At 61.2% G+C, this 21,571-nt stretch overlaps 1 protein-coding gene across 3 annotated transcripts in view; it reads right to left on the minus strand.

Moving 5' to 3' along the window:
• Nucleotides 1-2,975: 2,975 nt before the first annotated feature.
• The window catches only part of SLC2A4RG (SLC2A4 regulator), a 51,405-nt gene continuing 32,809 nt past the window's right edge, over nucleotides 2,976-21,571 (minus strand). Inside the window, exons 3-9 of one of the 3 annotated variants that reach the window (XM_075900974.2) lie at nucleotides 20,162-20,271; nucleotides 19,123-19,367; nucleotides 17,839-17,939; nucleotides 17,152-17,413; nucleotides 15,478-15,603; nucleotides 13,775-13,902; nucleotides 2,976-12,688 (exon numbers count right to left, since the gene is read on the minus strand). In XM_075900974.2, coding sequence (XP_075757089.1) covers nucleotides 12,577-12,688; nucleotides 13,775-13,902; nucleotides 15,478-15,603; nucleotides 17,152-17,413; nucleotides 17,839-17,939; nucleotides 19,123-19,367; nucleotides 20,162-20,271 — 1,084 coding nt within the window. In that variant the 3' untranslated portion in view covers nucleotides 2,976-12,576. Of the gene's footprint in view, nucleotides 12,689-13,774; nucleotides 13,903-15,477; nucleotides 15,604-17,151; nucleotides 17,414-17,838; nucleotides 17,940-19,122; nucleotides 19,371-20,161; nucleotides 20,272-21,571 lie in introns of all 3 variants that reach the window. The other 2 variants (XM_075900973.2, XM_075900975.2) reach the window with 2 other exon arrangements.

Below are 21,571 nucleotides of genomic sequence, written 5' to 3' on the forward strand. Positions count from 1 at the left end.
CCCAAGACCACTGGGAGGCGCTAGGGCATTGGCTGGCAGGCTGTGGGGGCCATCTGAGCATCTGGTCTCGCACCTGTGGGGAGCTGCCCCCCAGTCCTGGCTGCTCTTCCTGAGTCCCAGCGCCAGGAACACTAGTGGCTAGAAACAGACTTTTCCCGGGTTACTTCTCCTGAGTTGCTGGTGCCATAGTGACAAGAGGCGGGTTGGGGGGCCCTGGAGGAGGTGTGGATACAAAATGGCTTCCACCAGGAGCCATTGGCAGTGCGAATTTGACAGTGCCCAGGCGCAGAAGCGTTGCGGGAGCCTTTCCCTGACCCCATCTCGCCCCAGGTAGAACGTGGCCACAGCCCAACGCAGTCAGGGCTGGATTAACCCACACGAGCTGGTGGCACCTGTAGGAAGTGGCTGGTTGTGAAGAACAGGCATACGCCGGCTGTGTCCAGCCAAGGCAGGATTTCTGGCGGACAGAGCTGTGCCGGCATCAGGCCGTAGCGTACACTCAGCGAGTCCCCGCTGTGCTGGAACCATCTTCCTTGGAAGAAACAGTGCTGGCAAAAGCACATGCTGCTGGTTTAAGCTCTAGGCAGCCTAGGAGCTTTACAGCATAGTGTAACTGCCACCAGGCAGACTTGAACCAGGGACCTCTAGGCTGGGTCTACACTGAAGCGATCTTGCGCCAAAGCTGCCGCTCTTGTGCAAAAACTTGCTGCCTGTCTACACTGGCCATGTGTTCTTGTGCAAGTAAACTGACATTCTACTGTATAAAATCAGTGCTTCTTGCACAGGAACTATGATGCTCCCGCTCAGGAATAAGCCCTCTTGTGCAACTGTTCTTGCGCAAGAGGCCAGTGGAGACAGGCAACATGAATTTCTTGTGCAAGAAAGCCCTATGGTTAAAATGGCCATCAGAGCTTTCTTGCGCAAGAGAGCGTCTACACTGGCATGGATGCTCTTGCACAAAAGCACATGCCAGTGTAGACGCTCTCTTCTGGAAGAGTTTGCAGAAGAACTCTTCCACAAAAGAGTTCTTGCGCAAGAAGCTGTCAGTGTAGACGTAGCCCTAGTGCTTAATGGTAGGAGCCTGAACAGCTTAAGGTATAAAACCAGCTGGCTCCCACATGAGGCTGTAGTGCAGTGTTTCTCAACCAGTGGTACGTGTACCTTTACGGGTACTCGAGAGAAGGCTGGGGGGGAACGTCAACACAACTGAAATTTGGAGAAAACTGAATTTTTGTTTTATTACAGCATTTTATTATTTTTGGACTTTTTACACCCAAAAACTTCATCGCGCACCCGGCTACGATTAAGTTGTTTAAACAAATGTGTTGCAATGGTAGAAAAAAAAAAGTGTGTCTGAAAACTAGGTACTAGGGGTACTTACAAATTTTTTTTTTTAAAAGGGATACTTTATAAAATAGGTTGAGAAACACGGCTGTGGAACTCCCTTATTCTTTGCTCTGGGTGTGTCTAAATTACATGGCTCCATCGATGGAGCCATGTAGATTAGGCTGATCAGCAAAGGGAAATGAAGCCGCGATTTAAATAATCGCGGCTTCATTTAAATTTAAATGGCTCAGCGCGCTAGTCTGACGCTTCCGCACCGACCTGAAAGCCCTTTATCGACCTCCCCGTTATGCCTCGTAGGATGAGGTTTACCAGGGAGGTCGATAAAGGGCTTTCATGTCGGCGCAGGAGCGTCCAGACTAGCGCGCTGAGCCGACAAACAGCTGATCAGCTGTTTGTCGGCTCAGCCCGGCAGCCATTTAAATTTAAATGAAGCCGCGGTTATTTAAATCGCGGCTTCATTTCCCTTTGCCGAACAAACAAATCTACATGGCTCTGTTGACGGAGCCGTGTAGTTTAGACGTACCCTCGGACTGTAAGTGGTCCAAGTGCCACTCCACAGGACAATGAACCCCACGCGGTGTGTGGGTTACAATAGCACCCTAGCTATGAACTGGTCTCTGTCCTCTGCTTTGGGGCAGCCCTGCGTGTCTGCCAGAGGCCTGGCTGCAGGCCCCTACCATTGCTGGACGGAAGCTTTGGCAGGTCAGGGAGCAAGCCTGACTTGTTCCATACCCACATCCCATTTCCTTGCAGCAGATGGTCTGCCTCCCAGCCAGAGCCTGCCTGGGGCACCTCCCCTCCCCTCTGACTGCCTGCCCCAGGCCACCACCGAAACCCTCTGTACCAGGTCACAACTCCCTCCCAGACTCTGCACCCCCACCTCCCCCAGGCCAGAATCCTCTCCTGCACCCATACCCCCTCCCTGCCCCAGACCACCACTCGAACCCTCTGCACCCCCTTCACCCAGGTCACACCTGCTCCCCCGACCTTGCATCTCCTCCTAGAGCCCCTCCCTCAGGCCAGAAGTCTCTCCTGCACCCTTAGCCCTCCTGGACTGTACACCCCAAACCCAGATCACAACCCCTTTCTGTACCCAAACTCCCCCCCAGACCCTACACCTCTTGCACTCCCTTCTGCACCCGTCCCAGACCACACCCCCCCTCCAGAGAAGTGCGGCCCTTGACCACTTGCCAAAATCTTGGAGTGGCCCCCAGTTGAAAATTATTGCTCCCCCCTGCCCTAGCCTCTGTCAGAGGCTGGGAATGGATGGAATTGCTGGATGATTCTGTTCTATTCCCTCTGGGGCACCTGGCATTGGCCCCTGTTGGCAGACAGGACACTGGGCTAGATGGACCTTTGGTCTGACCGATCTGATGAGTTTGCTATTCTGCAAGCTGCTGGAGCAGCAGCCACAGCCTCAGGGCACCCATCCAGGAAGGTACGTCTGTGCCGAACTTCAAGCACCAGAGCAGTGGCCAGATCCCATGTTCCATGCCCCACTGGTGAGCAATGGGGATGGGTCATTGCACACCCAACCCCCAGTAGCCCCACTGCGCTGCCCTACGACCAAGCAGCCCTCACTGCAGCTGGGCCCCCCAGCTGTGCACAAAAGGCAGACAGGAACCGTCTGAAAAACACAACTCTTTTATTTCTCTTCCGACTCGGGCAAACCTCGCTTCCACGGGCACAGGATGCCGGGCACAAGCGAGACCGGAGCGGCGCACACGGGCGACACAGAGCATCTGCCCAAATTCCACTTGCCCAATCCTGCAGGAACAGGGAGCGAGCCCCCAGACGCATCCCTCCCCCCCGCTCCTGGCAGGAAGAGCCTCTGTCCCGCGTCTCAGTGCAAGTTCCTGGGCTGGTTTTGGACATTCTTGCCCAGCTAACGCCACGGCCGGCTCCACTCCTGCTGTATTTTTTTTTTTTTTTAAAGTTTACAAACACTTTCATGTGTCCATTTTCCTTCTGAAGGCACGTTGGAATGTTTGGCTCCGTTGCTTTCCCCTTGCCCAGCCTGGATCCCCAAAGGCCTGGCTTCTTCTTCGGCTGTCTGCATCCAGCTGGCAACCTGCGCAGATGGCATGCCTTCCCCCTCCCCCCTCCCCCTCCCCAGCCCAGGCTAGTGCACGTCCCCCGCTCTGGTCTGGACATGAGCAAGGGCTATGATCCCCTGGAGTCTCCCCGGAGGAAGGATCGCAGGCTCTGTCTACGGCGACTCTGGTTCTTGGCTTTTAACTCCAGCCCCAGCTCGAATGAGGACCAGGCTCCTACAAAGTGCATGATTGTGCCTTCTCCTTTGCGACTGGGGCGCTGTGGGGCCTGGCCCCTTTGGAAGGCAGGGCTGGCTCTGCTAATGCACAGGCACGGGTGCATTGTGCCACGGCAAAACAGCAGTGTGGTAGGGTACTGGGCCTAGTTTGCAAGGCAGAGGCTCAGTACCAGACAGCAGCAAGGACTAGAGAAAGGGCTGGCAAGCCAGTTCCTGTCCAGGACCTCAGACTCCTAGTGGAACTGGCGAGGGCCAGAAATCCAAGCAGAAGGACCCCCTCCCAACCCTAAAAGCATCAGTACCTATAGACATCCCTCACGCACAGACCCGCTCCAGGCCTGCAAGATCAGAGCAACGTCTAATATCACAGAGCCCCAGGGGAAAAAACATTCATTGGCTGATGGCCAGCAGGTTGACAGGTCAGAGCTCTGAGGAGGCGGGAGGGGCTGGCTCTACAGGAACAGGCGAGTGTTCAGAGTGCGGCTTGGACGAAGCACGGCTTTGGTCCACCCAGATGGCGGTTGCGTAGTCCCTGGGTATCTGGCTTGAAGCGTCACAGAACGCGTCCCCCGCTTTGTGAGAGTGCACACACACTGCAAGCCCATGGACCTTCCCCCACTGCTCACAGCCAGAGGCAACAGCCAGGGAGAGAGCCAAATGCAGGCCCAGCTAATTAGCAGAACACCCAACAGCCGCCCACATGGGTTTCTGTTGGTGGTGCACTGCTGCACATGCCTACGTGCACAGAACAAAATTTATTCCACACGCGGATCAAAAAATTAGAGGGAACCCGGAGGCAGCAGCACAGGTAGACTTGGTTAAAGGTCCCTGCCGGACAGGGGGCTAGTGGCCAACTTCTGGGGTGAGGCTGGCACTGCCAGCCAAAGCCATGAAGATGCAGCAGCCTCACTCACTTGCATTTGCCACTGCCAGGCGGGTCGTCTTGCCTCAAACTCTGGGCTCAGCCTGACGCAGGCCTCAGGCTCAGGCCTACAGCCACCTGGCCCCGGGGCTGAAAAGCCACCCAGCTACAGGGATCAGCCCAATCCCCGTTACACCCACAGCCCTGCCAGCAGGGCCCCGTCCCCTCGCTACCTCCAGTGGCTGCACTGAAGGAGCAGGGGAAACCACGGGCAGAAACCTCCCCACAGCAAGCCCACAGGATTCCCCACAGGGCAGGGAAGAGGCAAACACAGGAGCACAGGGAGCAATGGGGCCAGTCCCATGCTCAACCCATCAGCTGTAGGCGAGGAGGTTTCTGCCACTGCCCCTGAAATACCATTTCCAGTGGCCAGCATTGGCCCCCGTTGGACCTTTAAAAGACGCCACCCGAGATGGAGTTTGCTGCTTCTGCGCCCCGGCCAGCCTCCGGGATGTCGGATTGTTGAGACCCACCACGCACCCCACCAGAACCAGCCCGAACCCCCAACAGGCTCCTCCCCTTCCAAGAAACCCCCTTGCATTGCAGAACTGGGCGCCCCGCCGGCTTCCACTGGTGGCTACAGCAAAGCTGCGGCCACAGGCAGGGGCCACAGGAACCGAGTCCCAGGCCGGAGGCCCAGGGAATGTGCCGGGAGGCTGAGTGCAAAAGGGGCAAGGAAAAGTCTTGGGGCCAGCAGCACCAACTCCCCTGCCCAGGCAGCCCCTCCCCGGAGGATCTCTCTCTCCTTGGCCCCTGGCTGCCAGAACCGCTGCCTCCTCTCCCCCACTCGCTGGGGAAATCAGTGCAAATTTGCTTTCTTGGCACAAGGGCAGCTGTGTGCTGGGGCCCTTGGCCAGCCCGGGATGCCCAGTGTGCCCATAGAATTAGCACATCACTCCTCCACCGGCCCCCCTCCCTGCTCGGTAATGGTGGAGCCAGGGGCGAATACAGACCCGGGGAGCTGGAAGGAAAAAGGCTTGAGGAAGATGGCCCAGAAGGAGGCTCCGCCCCCTAGACGCGTACTGGGAGCTGCCCCCACTCGCCACGTGGGGCACCCTGTACCACCTTGTTGGGCACTGGGGCTGGCCAAGGAGAGGCCTGGCCGGGGGGGCCAGATCAGGGCAAGGTCTGACCCTGCTTTATTCTCTGGAAGGGCAGGAGGTTCCCAAGATCCTGCCCAAGGGTCGTTCTGCCCGATCCACCTGCAGTGGGCAACCAGCAGGACCTGGGGTTTGCAGCCCGACGCGTCTCCCCTGGAAGGCCCAGGGCTAGGTAACCCCCCCCCCCCAAGCTGCCAGGCCTTTCCAGCTCCCAGCCAGAACAAGAGCATCTCTCTGCAGCCTCTAGGCTCCAGCCAACACATGGGGCACAGGACTAGCTCCAGAACCAGCTGCATCAACTGCTCCCCCCCCCATCCAGCTTTAAAGTAGGGATTTTAGCGAGCGGTCAACTGGAGTAGCCAGTTCTCCCCAGCACTGGTCTCCGTGATGCTGCCTGACCCCCATCCCTCCTGCCTCTATCAGAGGTGGAGGGGCGGGATCGGGGAGGCTGCGGCGAAGCACTTAACCATGGGCAGAGGCTGCTCCGGCAGCAGCCCCCATTCACGGTGGACAGGGCTGGCCGCCATGAACAGGGGCTGCTGGACTCAGCGTGAGCCAGGACCCAGCAGTCCCGGCTCGCCCTGGTCCGGGACGCTGCACCTTTGCATTTTTAAATGCGGTAAGAGCTGCAGCACGGGTGGCTGCCAGGGTAGGCGCAGCCCCGGCTCGAGCCGGCTCCTGGAGCTTCCCCCACGGCGGCTCCGCAGAGCGGCCCTTCTCGACTAATCGTGTAGCGGATACAAACTGCATCGACTACACGATCAGCCAGATCACTGCAATTTAACACCCTGACTTCAAAGTGCTTCCCAACGACTCCAGTTTAGAGCTAATGGGGCATTCAGCCCCTCCCCCCCCAGGGCAGGCCCCCCTCAGCCACACGGAGCCAGCGCCCCCTCTCCACAAGGTCTGAGTTAGGACACCAAGATGGAGCCCAGCCTGAAAAGAACCCAGGACAGCAAAAGCCAGGAGAGGCAGCCGCCAGGGGGGGAGAGCTGCAGACGGCTCTGGCCGTCCTGGAGAATTCTTCAGAGGCAGTGAAAGACTGTGGCAATTCTGAACTCGGCGGTCCTGGGCTTTGCCTTCCCCTCCGCCTGCCGCACAGCAGAGCTGGCAAAACTTCCAACCACGTTTTCAGCCACCGGAAAATCCCACTGAACCTTCCGAGAATCATTGGAATGCTGTAAAAAACTCTCCGGGGTTTTTTAGTTTGTTTTGTTGGACTTAAAAATAAACCCAAACCCTATTTGATTACAGAGGCGGCTGTAGAGTCATCAGAGTAGGAATGCCCAAAGCTCACTCCCCTCCCCAACCTAGTAACCCTCCACCCACACCCCCCACAGAAAAGCAGGAATCATTGGCCTCGCTACCCGCGCCCGCTACCCACACGCCAGTTTTCTTCCTGTTTCTAGGCCCAATCACAGCCAGATTTCTGGCCGGGGAGTGGGGGAGGGTGGGGAAGGTTGTGTTTTGTTTCAAAACACCCAAACAGGGCGCGTTTGGGTGGGCGATTGCTACACCCGAAATCCACGCAGGATGGAAACCGGAACAGAGTCAAGCTTTGGGTCACTGCTTGGCCACCCCTGGGACTAACACTCCCAAGTTACAGCCCTGGCCGCCCCACGGCCTTTCCGGTGCGGGAACTCCCCCCGCGAGCAGTCCCACGGACCGGACCGACGGTTCCCTTTCGCACGCCGGCCGGCCACACCTCCTACAAGGCTCCAAACACCCCACAGCCAGCTGAGACTTAAGTCTCCTGTTGTGGCTGGCAGGGTAGCCAGCACCCGCCTCCTTTCCTGCAGGGTGCCCCATATCCTGCTCCCAGTGCCCCGGTTAACTGTCCACGGCTAGGCAGCAAGTCAGTAGCTGAGGCCCGACAACCTAGCTCAGTGTCCCCACCAGGGTTACGAAAGGCCCGTTCCCAGCCCTACGCTAGGCCAACCCCCCCACTTCTCTGGAACCCAAGAGCCTCGGGGAAACAGGTGGAACGTGGAAGCCCCGCCCCCCACCACATACATGTGGGAGATCAGAGGCAAGCTCATAAGGAGCCGGCGTGGCACGTGGCCCCGTGAACCAGCCCTCACCACGGGCCAGCTGGAAACACCCGTGAAGGGAACGTTTCAGGTTTCCAGGGCCAGAGCAAGCGGGAGCAGCCCCGCTACAAGCAGCAATGTTACCACAGAGGAGAGGAGCATTAAAGGAGACTAGACCCTGCCCCACCAGCGCCTAGAAACCCTCCAGGTCACGCTCTGGGCTGGCGTGCGAAGCTGGGCGCCCATGCAAAGTGGGGCGTGCGTTAGGCAGTTAACAAAATAGCAGCAACATGAGAAAGTGACCCAAGTCCCAGCCTGGGAACCAGGAAGTTCACCCTCGTTCCCTCCCTGACTCCTGCGGCGTGCGCCCACTGCCTCAGTTTCCCCCATCTGGATTATTTTGCTGGGAGGAGTCACCGAGGCCGCAGACGGCTGAGTCACTCCATTATTCCCGTGGGGCGCGGCCGTGATTTCTGAGAGCCGCCTATGGACCAGGGCAACACAAACTCCTCCCCACCCACGTCACCCTCCACACACACCACAACCCAGCCCCTCAGCCTGCCCAGTGCTGGGAGATGCCTTCAGCCAATTCACTGGTCCAGTCCACACTGGCCACGGCTCTCCCAGAACCAGATGCTGGTCGATGGACACAAAAGGCAGGTTTCCTACAAGCCCCCACCGCAGGGACAGAGGGTCTATGCCAGTGTCCCCAGCTATGGCCTAAGCACCTGATTCTTGCACACTGTGCGTGACAAAGCACCAGCAGATCGTGGGAAGGTGTTTGCACCTTCCCTTCTCTGGCTCCCTTGGCCCTGGCAGTCCTGGTCTCTCCGTCACCCTCCAGGACAGCCCCTCTTGCCACTGAACCCTAAAACCTACCGAGGTCCCCATCAGGCCACTGGGAGAGAGGGGGGAAGGGAGCCTCCCCCTCGCCTCTCCAACTCTTGCTTTCTCCACGAGTCTCTGCGGCAAGAGACACGGGGTTCGTCTACACAGGGACACAGATAGACTCTGAACCAGATTGACTACACCGAATTAAATCCCTGTTCGGATGCCGTTGCTCGGAATGAAAAGCGGCCTTACTTTGGTTTAGCTTAATCCACTGGGGTAGGAAAGAGAACCAAGGCTGCTCTAATTCTGAACGAGGGCGTTCACACGGAGGCTGAAGCGGATTAGTTAAACATGCACAGTTAACGAATCGGGATCACGTTTCCTGGGTGGGCCCCTCTGGAAAGCCCTTCAGTTCCTCTTTACACTGGGAAGTAGCAGAAACCGGACTACAGGGCAGCTTGTTTGTTCCCACCCATCCCCCCTCCCTCCCCGATATCTCAGATTGTGCAGGGATAGGGTCTCGCCTTGGCTAGCCCACTCCCGCAATGAGCGGGCACTTCCCTTGTATTCTCCCCTGGCCGGAGCAACCCACAGCTTTGGCCAGACAACCCCCCGGAGCAGCGTCTCGCAAAGCCCTGCTGCCCTGGAGAAGATCCACGCACCACTCCACAGATCCACCTGACTAAGAACCTCTCTGGGCCCCAGCTGCTGCTCTAGCTCAGGGCTGGGTGCAGACAGGGCAATTCCTTTCCCGCAGGGAATCCCCTTGCAGGGCCAGAGAGAGGGCACCCGCTCTCTGAGCCCAAACAAGCCCCCCCCCCCACCCTTCAGAGCCCACTCCTGTGATGCTGCAAACCAACCCCCCCCCCGCCCCCTAATCTGCCAGACCTGCCTCCGCAGGGGGAATTTTCTAAAGGGAGGTTGCAGCAGGTGCGGAGACTTTGAAACCACCCGTCACCCCAGGGGACACCCACTTTGTCCCCTGTCCCAGCGGGGCAGGTTTGGCTCAACACCAGGCTAGAACCAACCCCCAGCTTGGCACAAACTCTGCAGCGCCACGCGGGGGGAAGGGGAGGAGGGGAAGGGCAGCCTCCAGCCATCGGAGCCCTGAGCAGAAAGGGGCAACGTCCCTTCGCGTCGCTCTGTTTCGAGACTGGGAGAGACTCGGCGTTTCGGCAGGGCCTCCAGGCCCCCATTTCTACAGCGGGGCAGCCAGGGCAGGGACTTGGGGGGAGGGCAAGCTGGGGGGAGGAGGGAGCAAACATGTTTTTTAACATTGCACAAAGTTCCTGCATTTAATCCATCAGGTATTCGCCCACAGCCTCGCACCAAGGGCTAGTGATGACGATCCCCGGACAGGACGCAGGGAGGGGAGGGCAGATGGTGCATGGAGTGGAGGTGGAGAGGGGGGTGGATGAAATCAATAGGGGGAATCTGATCCCTGCCAAAGTGTGAAAAAGCCCCTTTTCCCCTGCCCCGGCCAGGTGAAATGAATTGTACCCAAGGGGAAACTGTCCAATTACTTATTGTTAAAATACCAGGAAGGGTCCATTGGGAGATTCAAAACCTAGAGCGGCGAGGGACCTAGAGGAGGGAAGTAAAATCCCATTTAATTGATTTACCAATTAAAACATTTAAATGTAAGCAGTTAAGGGGGGGAGGCTGCTGTGGAGAGGCTGGATTGCCCCCAAGGAATGGGGTGATGGACGGGGGGCTGCTCCAACCCCTACTGGTTAACCGTAACAGGTAAGCCTCACCTGGTAAGCAATGAGGCTCACCGGTTAACTGGTTAACCTTTACCTTCTCTACCCGTCAGCTGCCTTCAGGGAGGCCTGGGTTTTCAGCACGGAGCACCTGCCCCTCTGAAAATCAGAGCCCAGGAAGGCAGCTCAGACTGGAAGCCCAAAAACGGAGGCAAAGCAGGAGAAAGAGCGAGCCGAAAGCAGGCTTCCCGAACGCCTTGCCCTGGCGGCGGGCACTCAGCCAGTGCCAGTCACAAGCCAAGCGCCGGCCGCACCGGGCTCTGCTACACGTCTCTGCTGGTGCAGAAGTTTACGGCCAGAGTGGTCATTTGGGCGGGTGGATTCGTTATACATTCAGAAGAGGGAGCAGCTCCCATTCAAATCCACCCTAATCAGGCCTCTCGGTGCACAGACAATTGGTTTTGTTTACAAACGAACCAACAACAACAACATACAGAGAACTGAGTTAGGCTACAAAAACTGGGGGGGGGGGGGGAGAGAACCCCCCCAATCTTTCAAACTACGGCTTTGTAAGCACACATGCGCACGCACACCACACGGGCGCACACACACACTGTCTTTGCATCCAGCATGGATTTTTTTGCGATTCTCTGACATTAACAATCAAGACTGCAGGGCCAAGGAAAACATGTGCAAAGGGAAAACTACATTTCCCAGCAACCACTGCTGCTTGCCTATCAACAGGGTGGCCAAAGGAAGTGGGGCAGTGGTGATGGGAGAAAGGATTCTGGGAAATGTAGTCCCTACAAAAACAACTTCGAGATGAGCTTTTGGAAAACAAGGAGATGGGGGGGTTTCTCCATCTCTCTCTCTCTCTCGCGCCCTGGGAGGGAATATTTAAAATACAACCTTTAATATATTTTATTAAAAAAAACACACACACAAAGAAAAGAATAAAGAAAACTCTTTGTGCAGTTTGGCTTAGTGCAAATGGGCGCGTTGTCACAGGCACTTCCGGGTGCTCTCGTTGCCACGGGAGCAGGTTTTTTTTTTTTCCTTTATAAAAACGTTAAAAAAAAATTTAAAACCTCGTCCTGGGCGGACAGGAGTCCCCCATCTTCTCCCTCCGCACCCGGGGAGCTGAGCTCCGCATGCGGGTAGCACCGGGACAGATAGTGAGCCACATTTCCCATGCAGAAAAAGATGGGCCGAGAGACGCTGCTTTTCCCAGGCACAGCTTATTCTTAGGCACTGTTACCCCTACTCCCCCTTTCCTCCCTACCCCGCGTCCATCCTGGACACGGCGCTCAAAGACCCAACCACACGAGCGGCTTCAAACGGCTGGGGCATCTGGCTGAGTCTGCCCCTCCGCATCGAGACTGCCCCGCAGGGGCGGGGGGAGAGGACAAACTGCACCAAACCCCCCTTACCCCAGAAACACGGGGTGTTTTAGGTCCACCAGAGTCAGGACTCAGATCAGATGTGGCACTTTAAAACCACTTTAAGAGATTTAAAAAAAAAAAAAAAAAAGGAAGGTAGAAAATTGCTGCTCGGAACCTCGTCACATCCCAGCGGGCTGGGTCCTTTCCTCGGTCGAAAGTCCATGTCGGTGGTGGGCGAGATTCCAAAGCCAAACCCAACAGGGAAGGGAGCTCTCTCGGCCCCCTGTGCGTGCACAGTCCCAGATCTGCTCCCTTCCTCCCCAAAGGCAGGATACCGATCTGGCCGTGGATGGTGGCCGGATCCCTGCGCAGACATCTCTGGCTCTGCCAGATCCCCCACAGCAGCCAGTCGGGTGGGAGGAAGGGGAGGGGGAACGTAGTGAAGGAAGAGAAAATAGCTTATTTCCAAAGAAGAGTGGTAAGGAAAGCTCCGTGCGTACGCGTGTGTAAGTGTAAAGCTTCCAAGAGGCAAGAGCACAACGCTGGCAGGAAGGAGGCAGGCTAAGGCGCTGCAAAAAACCACGCACAGCGCCAGACGAACGGCTCTCAGGGGCCCGGTCCTAGGGGACGTAAGATGACGTCGGCAGCCGTGTCGCTCCGACTGGGGGTGGGGGGAGGGGATAAGTTTTTCCTTTTCAAGGACAGCCCCTTCCTTTCACCCCTCCGCCCCACGCCTGCCATCGCCGCCCTACGATTCCTCAGAGCGATGGCGGGCCAGGGGTTCCTTTTTCCTGAGTCCGGGGCAGTTTCCCCGCTTGCCACAGCCGGGGGAGGGGGGTTGGGGCTCGAAGGCACCTGAAGTGCAAAACGTGCAAGAAGAAAGCGCTGACGCTGACTTTCCGGCGCGCGGAGGTTTCTGGAGCCGGAGGAGCCTGGGGGCTCGGGCAGCGGGGTCAGGCACGGGGAGATGGGGAGGGGGACGGGGGCGTTCAGTCGACGAACCTCTGACAAGCTTTCTTCCACCGGCAGGCCGTGCACCACATGTCCCGGTTCTCCATCCCGTACACCTTGCGGCACTTCTTGGCCTCTCCACGGGACTTCCTGGGGGAGACGTGCAAACGGAACCGTCAGCGCGGAGCTCGGCCTCGGAGAAGGGAGCGTGAGCGGCACTCTCAGCGCTCCCGGGGGGCGGCTGCAGCCCCGGGCGACGGAGCCGAGCCCTCTGGCCAGGAGCAGCGTCAGCAGGCTCCTGGAGGCCCAACGGCAGGGGCGGGGGGAACCTTTTTCGGGGCGGGGGCCACACATACGTGAGAAGGAAAAACGAAAGAAGCCCCTAACTGACAGCCCCGACTGAGAAGCAGAAAGACTCTCCCCACATTCCCCTCACGCACCAGAGCCTAGGCGGGCCCAGGCTACTAGATTGTGCGCTCCAGGCCCGTGGGAGGCTGAAGCGCCAGTGTGGGCTCCCCAATGCTGGGGGGGGGGAGGAGCCCTGAGCCTCGGGGGCCAGATCCAGGCCCACCCCAGCCCTACGGACAGGGCTGAACGTGCAGCGTTAGCGCGAGCCCACTGGCTCGTACCACGGGAAGCTGCCGTGTCTCTCGTGCGGCAGGCAAAGGGGCGACACCGGGCTTCGGAAGGCGGCCTCCGCTCAGTGCAGCAAGACGACACTGCCTTGCCAAGCCCCTGGCTCGTCTCCACCTGCTCCGCCTCCCTAAGGGCCTGCCCCTACGCCATGCGCGGCACAAGCCGCATTCTAGCCTGGTGCCCCAGTCCCCATAACTGCCAACCCCCCCCACCCCGGAACTGGGCCCCTGGCAGCACACAGCAAAACTCGAGACACGGGTCTGTGGGCCAGGGCCCCCAGGGATTCCCCTCTCCCCCTGACTCCTGGACGGTGCAGAATGGCGAGACCAGGCAGCTGCTGGAGCCAGGGCGAGATCTGGCTCCCAGGGCAGGCCCAGGTGGCCTTTTCTCTCCAGCTCTCTTTGGGGCACAGATGGGATTAAAAGCTCCCACAACTGAAGGGTCCGGCTGCCCCCGAGTCCGGCTCCTTCCCAAGCTGGCAGCGTGGCTGGAGGGGGCGGTTTGGGCGTACGCGTCAGGGACTGCTTCTCCCTACACCCACAGGTCCCAGCCCCACGAGCCGCCAGTCCCGGTGGTCCTGCAGGGACTGCCCCCACTCACCTGGTGCCGGTGGCTGGCTTTGGCACGGCAGAGGGCACCGCCGCAGTGGGCGTCTTGACGACGGGCAGGTGAGGGAGCTGCGGCCGCTTCTCTCCCATGCCAACGGGGCGGAGCGCTGTCGGGCAGCCCTGGGGAGGACACAGCCCACTGTGAGAACCTCTCGGCCCGGCCAGCACACGCCGAGCAACATCAGACCGGTGGCAGCCCCACAGACCTGCCCCCCTTGGGGTCTGCCCCCTCCAGACACCAGCCATCACAAGGGCAGGGAGCCATCTTTGGCCCAGTCCCCACGCCAAGACCCAGGAGGCAGGCACCGGAACACACCCTGTGCCCTTCCGCCCGACTGGGCCATCGAGGCCTCACGAGGCTGACCGCAGGGACTGCGTTTCATCCTACGGCTCACGCACAGCTTCCTCAGTGCCGCAGGCCTCGCAAGCCACGTGCGTCCCGCCCGGCGAAGAACAGAACGGGCAAGCCAGAGCCACAAAAGCATTAAAGCCTGGGGCAAGGGTGGGGAACCTGGCTCGGTCTCAAGGTCAGGGGGGGTGGAGAAAAAGATAGTTTCCCGTCTCCTGATGAGGTGAAAATCACCACCTCCGTGTCCGTGGCCTCGTGGTTAGAGCAGGGCCCTGGATCTGCCACAGTGCGAGCGTGTACGACTCACGTCACCGCTGGGCCTCAGTTTCCCCGGTATGTAAAAGGGGAAGGACACCTGACTGCAAACGGGGCTCAGGGGGCTTGGTGCACAGGTGTGTGAAGAATTCTGCATCCCCGGGCAGGAGGCACCGGGCAAGCCAAACATGAGAACTGACGTGCTAGGAAAATAAGGACCTTTTCCACAGGGTCCCATGGCACGGCCCCAATCTCTCCATTTCTCATGCCCCATGAGAGCCCGGCGGCAGCTGCCATGCCGGAGCCCGGCCCCACTGGCAGAAGGCAGCACTCTGGAGTGCCTGCTCTAGAACACGGCCGTTCTAGATCAAACAGGTTCCGATATCGGGCAAACACCGCCCGGTTTTGAGCCGAAAATACCCTGCCCAGACCCACAGGACTCGTTCTGCAAACCCCTCTGGTTCCCGGCGTGCCAGGTCGGGCGCCAGGCTGCATGGTACACCCTCTCCTGCTGCATCTCAGCTGGATCCTACGTGGCTCCGCGCCTCCTGCTTTCCCCTCTCCTGACGGACTCGGAGCAGAGCCCATTGCGGGTGGCACCTCTGGCCCGGGGCCTCCGGTGTGCAAGGCGGGGACAGGCACGGCCTTCCCAAACCAGCCTGGCCCAGCGCCCGCCTGCCCGGTGCTGGAGAAGCTGGGCCAGGCCACACGGCGCGGCACGGCACGCCCTCCTCCCTTCCCTGGTGCTCCAGGGCTGGAGAGGCCGGGCTGGGCCATGCGCCCTCCTCTGGGGCTAGCGCATGCCTGTCCACTCCCCTTCTCGCGGTTGGAAGGGGGGAGCACACGTGTGGCATGCTGCCCCGCCTCCTGAGGGGGTGGGGCCTCATCAGAAGGGGTGGGGCTGGAGAATTGCTCCCCCCAGCTGCCCATGCCAGGGACCCACAGATGGGATGGGACGGGGGCAGGGGAATGGGCTGGGCTGTTCCCGCACCGCCCCACGGAGGTAACCGTACAGACCATTGTCGGACTCCGGCTGCCTCTCTCCTGCCAGCCAACACCGGGAGGGGGGGGGGGCCTATCTGGTTACTCACCGGGGACCCTTTAAAAACAACCGGGGACTGTGGCGCAGGCGGCGGCGGCGGCTGCCAGGAGATGCTGAAGCCCATCCCGCCCGGCAGGGTTTTCGAAGCAGCCGAGATGCTGACGGGAGCCATCGCCTGAAAGCCACAAACGGAACCAGGAGAGGGTGAGACACGCCTGGGCCTGCGGCTGGGGGGCGGCCAGGAGGAGCCGGGGAGGTGGGTCTGTGGCAGCCACGCCCGGCGCGGGGCCCAGCTCTGGCTCACGCGGCTCTATGTCCACCTCGCCCAGAGCGCTGGGCAGCCCGACCGACGGGGCAGGGCCAAGAGGCACCTGGGAACAAGCCCCGGCCTGGCCTGCACCTGCCCAGCCAGCGGGCAAGCTCCGCCTAGCCGGGCCGGGCCCCGCTCTCCAGCGGCGTGTGGGGGGGGGGGATTGGGTGGGGAGGCAGTCAGGAGAGATGCACAGAGGGAGTCCAAGTCCAGCACGGTTTGGGCATCAACCCACTCTCAGACCCTTCCTGCCCCCGGACGCGTCAGCTCCCATGGGCTGGCTGCACTAACGCAGGGGCTCCTCACTCCTTCCCGTGTCCTGGCTCCCAAGGCTCAGGCCACACGCTGGAAAGAAAGGACTAACCCCCCCCCAAACCCACACAGAGTGGGCAAGGAGGGACCCGTACGCCCAGCTGCGGAGCCGTTTCTGCCCCGATCCAAGAGGTGCCACAGCCCTCGGTCACTTCTACCCTGCAACTGCAGCTCTCGTGTCCTGTCCTCCCTGACACTTCCCCCACCTCCAGCCAGCCTCGAGCTGGACTTTGACGTGACCTGTGCCACGGCGCCCCCTCAGCGCAGCCAGATCAGACAGCTCGGCTCCCACGCCTGGCTCCCCCATACAAACCCCAGGTGAACACGCTTCTGGGAGAGCCAAGCTCAAGAGGCCTGTGTCTCACTAGGCAACCCTGCCTCCTGCAGCAGGGAGTTCCACAAGCTCGCGACAGCACTCTGCATCACACAGGCACTTCCTTCCCAACATGGGGACGCTGTGGGGGACCACAGTCCAAAGGCATCTCCTACACCACCGCCACGGCCTGCTTCCACAAGCACCCTCTGGGAGCCGTGTGTGAAAAAGCCGGCTGTACGGTCTGAGGCAGGCGAGATGCACCTTGTTCTAGGGACCCTCGGTAGGGCCAATGTGGGAAACCTCTGTGGATTTGCTAGGGACTGAGCCCAGCTCTGGGATCCAGGAGACCACATGTCCCAGCCACGGGTGAAGGGAGGAAAAAAAATCTTACCGACACAGGAACCGACTCCAGACCCTGGAAGGGGCGGAGCCTCGGGCACAAGGGGCGGGGCCTGGAGCAAACCTCCCCAAACCAGCCCATCACCCCTGCATTTAACAGGCCTGGGGCTCCAGCTGCTGCCACAGTGGCCGAGAACCCTGGGCCCTTGTAAGTCGCCAGGTCCCAAGTCGGATACCCCTTCTGTGTCCCCCTTCCCCCACGGCAGCCCTGCCAGTAGGGTCTTTAGAGCGTTGCCACGGCAGCGCTTTAACGTTGCTGCTCTTTTGGCCCCCATCAGCAGCCCCGCGCTGGCCGGTACCGGCGGCCACGTCTCACCCACTTCCACCTCTGCTCCCAGCATGCCTCACCCCGCCCTTCCCCCACCAGCACAGTCCACGCGGCCCACCTGGTAGGCGTGGTCGGTGTGGACGTGGCACAAGCTGGTTGGAGCTGAATGACTGAGAGGAGACTCCACCGAATCCTCGGGCTTGACCAGCACCGGCGGGGTCTGCTGCACCTCCAGGACAGGGAAGGCCGGGGGCACCGATGAGGTGGGCGAGACGGGAGTCAGGCTGGACAGCCCGTCCGTCAGGGAGTCCACGTTGACGTCCAGCTCCGTGTAGTAGAAGTCCTCCTCGCCATCGCTCTGATCCAGGTCGGCTTTCCGGCTGCACAGGGAAAGCCAGGCCAGGTGTTGGGAGGCATTTCCAGCTCCGACCCAGCCCTGGGGGCAAGGCCATGGGTCTGGCCTGCCTCCTGCGAGCAACCCAACCTACCCGTGGGAGGCCAGCGGGAGAAGGTAGCTCGGGACTGGGAGGGGGTGGCTCAGGGATCTTGGGTTGATTAAGGGCAGGGATGGTGCTGATGGATTCCAAGACAGGAGGCTGCGGCATGAGGCTTTCTGAAGGGTAGGAGTGGGAGACGAGGAAGGGAGAAGTAACCCGGAAGCCACCAACTACAGAGGCAAGAGATGGGGAGACTGGGGGAGGAACTTGGGGGGAGCCCGCCCTGCCCATAGGATGCGATTTCTTCCTGCCCAGCCCTCCTCCTCCAGCGCAGGCTGCCGGGTACCACCGGGCCCCTGGGCACCTACCCGAGATGGACGGTCCGGATGTGCTTCTGCATCCCGGAGGAGCTGCTCAGAACCTTGCCGCAGCTTTTCCACAAGCACTTGAACATCACCTTGGTGGAGTTCTTGGGGAAGAGAGAGAGAGAGAATGAGGCCCATATCCCCCACTCCGGCCCCAGGCAACCCGCTCCCTGCGGCCCAGATCCTACCCGGGAAAGCGCCGAAGCCCACAGGCTGGCCTGGCGGGGAGGGAGTATGGCCCAGTGGTTGAAGCAGGGAGCATCCCCCGTCCCTCTGGCTGGAGCAAGCCCCGGAACCGCTCCCCCAGTGTCACAGGGGCGCACAGTTACGCTCTCCTCTTCGGGGGGAGTGTGGGGCACGAGCCCGTCTGCCCAGCAGCGGGGGTGCCCAGGGGAAAGGGGCTGGGCAGGGCTGCATTTGTGATGAACAAAATGCTGCGGCTCATGGCATTTCTCTTACCTTCAGAGCTGAGGCAGCAAGGCCCAGTGGGGCCCGGGCTCGGGCACCGCCAGGGCCCAGCGGGACCAGGACTCTGCCCTGGCACGCATTAAGCTCTGATGCTAGGACAGGGACTGCAGGCCGTTCGGCAGTGGGGAGAGCCCAGCTTGCTACAGGGATGCAGGGATGCAACGCGCTGTGGCTTCCGGTGGACTCCCACGTGCCACGCCGGGCCCGGGACTCTGACGTTCTATTACAGGCTGGGCTGGGGAGTTGGCGCCAACAGCCCCTCGCTGGGACTATAACCCAGCCCACCCGGGGAGCGTCCCTTAGCCTGCCACCTGCTCCGCACGGCCGTCGGGTCAGCCCTTCAGGCCCAGCCCAGCGCCCCGCTCTCCCCACCCGGCCGGGAGGGCGTGTGGACAGGTACGGGGGGGAGGGGCTGACTGTTTTGGGGGTGGGGTGAGGAACGAGCCTTTTCTTCCTGTCTGGGGACAGGCCCCTGCCAGTGGGTCCGCAGGACGGAGGAGCAGACCCCCGGCTAGGAGAGCGCTTGTGTGGGCACATTCAGGGGAGCAGGGCGGGGTCCCCCTAGAGAGCGGAGAGGGAGCGCCACCCAGTCCTGCTCCATCCTCAGCTCCGCGCCAGTCCTGTCCCCAGCCTCGCCCACTCACGCTGCCCGTGCCCGCCTGGCTCCCGGCACAGCCCCGGGGTGGGGTGCAGAAGGCGCAATGGAAAAGTCTGGGGACCACTGCTCTACTGGATCCTGGGGAGACTCGCCCCCCCGCTACGCTGACTTGGACCGGCCCAGCAGACGGCGCCACCCCGGGCAGCTCCCGCCGGCCTCACCTTCCTCTTCCGGGGAATGGGATCGCCGAAGAGGAAGTGGGTGGCTTCAGTCTCCTCGACGCCGTCGTCCAGCGGGGGGGCCGGCAGGAAGCTCTTGGCCACGTCGGTGGCGAGGGGCGGCGAGGGGGTCGAAGGGGTGGAGCGGTCGCTCGGCGGGTCCCAGCTCCAGTCTCCGCTGTGGTTGCTGCTGCTGCTGTAGCTGGAGGACATGGCGGGACCCTCCTTCCAGGCCTCACAGCCGGGCTCTGCTGCGGGGGGGAAGGGGTTTCAGTCGCCCACCGCTGGCAGGGGCGGGGGCAGGACACGCCGACGTCCGCCTCCCAGGCACCAAGCGCCGTGCCCGCCTGGAGCTTTCCTGTGCCAGCGGGGCAGGTTTCTCCACCGGCCCAGCCCCCTGCAGCAGAGGCACGTCCGTGTGTCTGCTTGCCCATGCGGGGTGCGTTTGGTTTTTTAAACACAGCCGGGGCTTCCCTGCTGGAGGAGAACCTCAAACCCGTGGCTGTGTACGGTAGGGGGAGATCCCAGAGGCCTGGCTCGGATCCCAGCGTGCCTCCAGGCGAACCGACAGGCGTACGGGCTGCGCCTCGGTCCATCTCAGAGGCCAATATGGGTATTCCCATTGAACCGATGGGGAAACTGAGGCAGGAGGGCGGGCAGCCACTTGCTCGGGGTCACCTAAGAGGCTCAGGGGCTGAGACAGGAATAGAACCCAGGTCTCCTGAGCACGCTGCTCCAGCCCTGCTGCGTCCCATTATTAAGCCGAGGGCTTCAGCCAGTCTCTACCGGAGGGGGAGGAGGAGGAGAGAGACGACTTGCCCATCTGCTGCAGTGGGGTTCTTACACCTGCCTCTGAAGCATCTGTCCCGGAGAACAGCCGGGCTGGACTGACCTCCAGGCCGACCCGGTCTTGTGCTCCTATGGGGGGGGGCTGGATTCTGCTCCTGGCTCGGAAGGACTCAGCCAGCGTTTACAGCAGCGTAACCGAGAGCAGGGGGCGACCACCCCCCCGGTCTGTCTCGGGGCTCAGAACCCACCGTACCTGGGCTGAGGGTGCCTGGCGGGTTGCCGAGCACGAGCGGGCTGGTGGACAGGCTGGTGAGGACAGCGGCTGCCATGACCTCGTCTATCCCCGCCTTGCCCGACAGCTTCCTGAAAGAGGCGGGAAAGGGAGAGCGCGGCGGTGAGACAGCCGACAGCCACGCGCCACCGGGGCAGACAGACCAACGCTCAGCCCACCAAGACACCTGCTGGGAGAACCCCCGAGGGCAGACACCTGCCTGCAGGCCCTGCCCCCGGGCCAGTCCCCCCGCCACCCAGCATGGGCACCCCTCTCCCGTCACTGCTGGAGCAGGGGCGCCCGACACCCCTTTTGACTCCTGCCCCCAATCCAGGCTTGGGGGCTTCCCCGGGCCACAACCAGGGGACGGGACAAGATTGCGACACCTCCACTCTGCATCTGGTCTTTTCGGGCCACCGCTGGGTCGTGTCATACCCAGAAGAGCCACCTTGGGCGGGTGCCCTCCCCAGCCCCCTTTCCAACACCCCTCCCTCCTGCGGAGGGCCAGGCTCTTCCCCCGCCACCTGGGCTACCCCAAGCCTTGCGCTCCCAGCACCGCATCCGCCCTGGCCATCGCAAGCTGCCTTGAAACCGGACCCAGGCGGCAAAACCCAAACTCAAGCCCTGGCCCGTCGCGCTCTGCCCATGGTACAGACAGGGGCACCCACCAAACCCACAGCCAGGAGGGAGACCGGCCGCCAGGGGAGAGGAATCAGGAGCATCCCCCAGCCTGGAAGGACCGTCCACGAGCCACCCCCAAACAAGAGGGGCGGGATGGGAGCCCTGAGTCAATAGGCAGCTGCGGCCATCGGGCATCGCGTCTCCGCACACGCTGCCCCTCCAGCTCCCACGCCGAGCGTTATGCCGAACACGCCCGGAAAGCAGCTCCCCAGCCTGACGTGAGCGCGGCAGGGAGAGGACAAGGGGTGACTGCTCCCCCGCCTCAGGAGAGGTCTAGTGTGTCTCAGGCCAGGGATGGGACCCGCTGCCACATGGCTTGTGTCTCCAGCCCCTCACGCCCAGGCCAGAAGCGGCGGAGATGTCCTGGAGCACAAAGGGGCCCGCAGAGACCACCTTGCAGAGCAGCCCCCCAAGGGCCCAGGACGGGGGAACCAAAGCTCTCGAGTAGCCAGTGGGCCTGGCCGCAAAGCGCTTTCCTGGAGCGCCGGCTGGTGGAAGGAAAGGACGATACGTGAACCTCGATGGGGGGTGGGGAGGGGATCGCATGCAGAGATCCCTGCATGACACCCCCTGCTCCCCTGGGCCCCAGCCTGCCCACTCCCTCAGTCCCTTTCACAGCCAGCTTGATTCCCTCTCACCCAACTCCACCCGCTCCACGTGACCCACTGGGCCCAGCCAGGCTGCCGGAGGGGCGCCTCGGGCTGCCAAGTG

The sequence above is a fragment of the Pelodiscus sinensis genome, chromosome 17, assembly GCF_052426305.1.
Source record: "Pelodiscus sinensis isolate ZL-2025 chromosome 17, ASM5242630v1, whole genome shotgun sequence".
Lineage (NCBI taxonomy): Eukaryota > Metazoa > Chordata > Testudines > Trionychidae > Pelodiscus > Pelodiscus sinensis.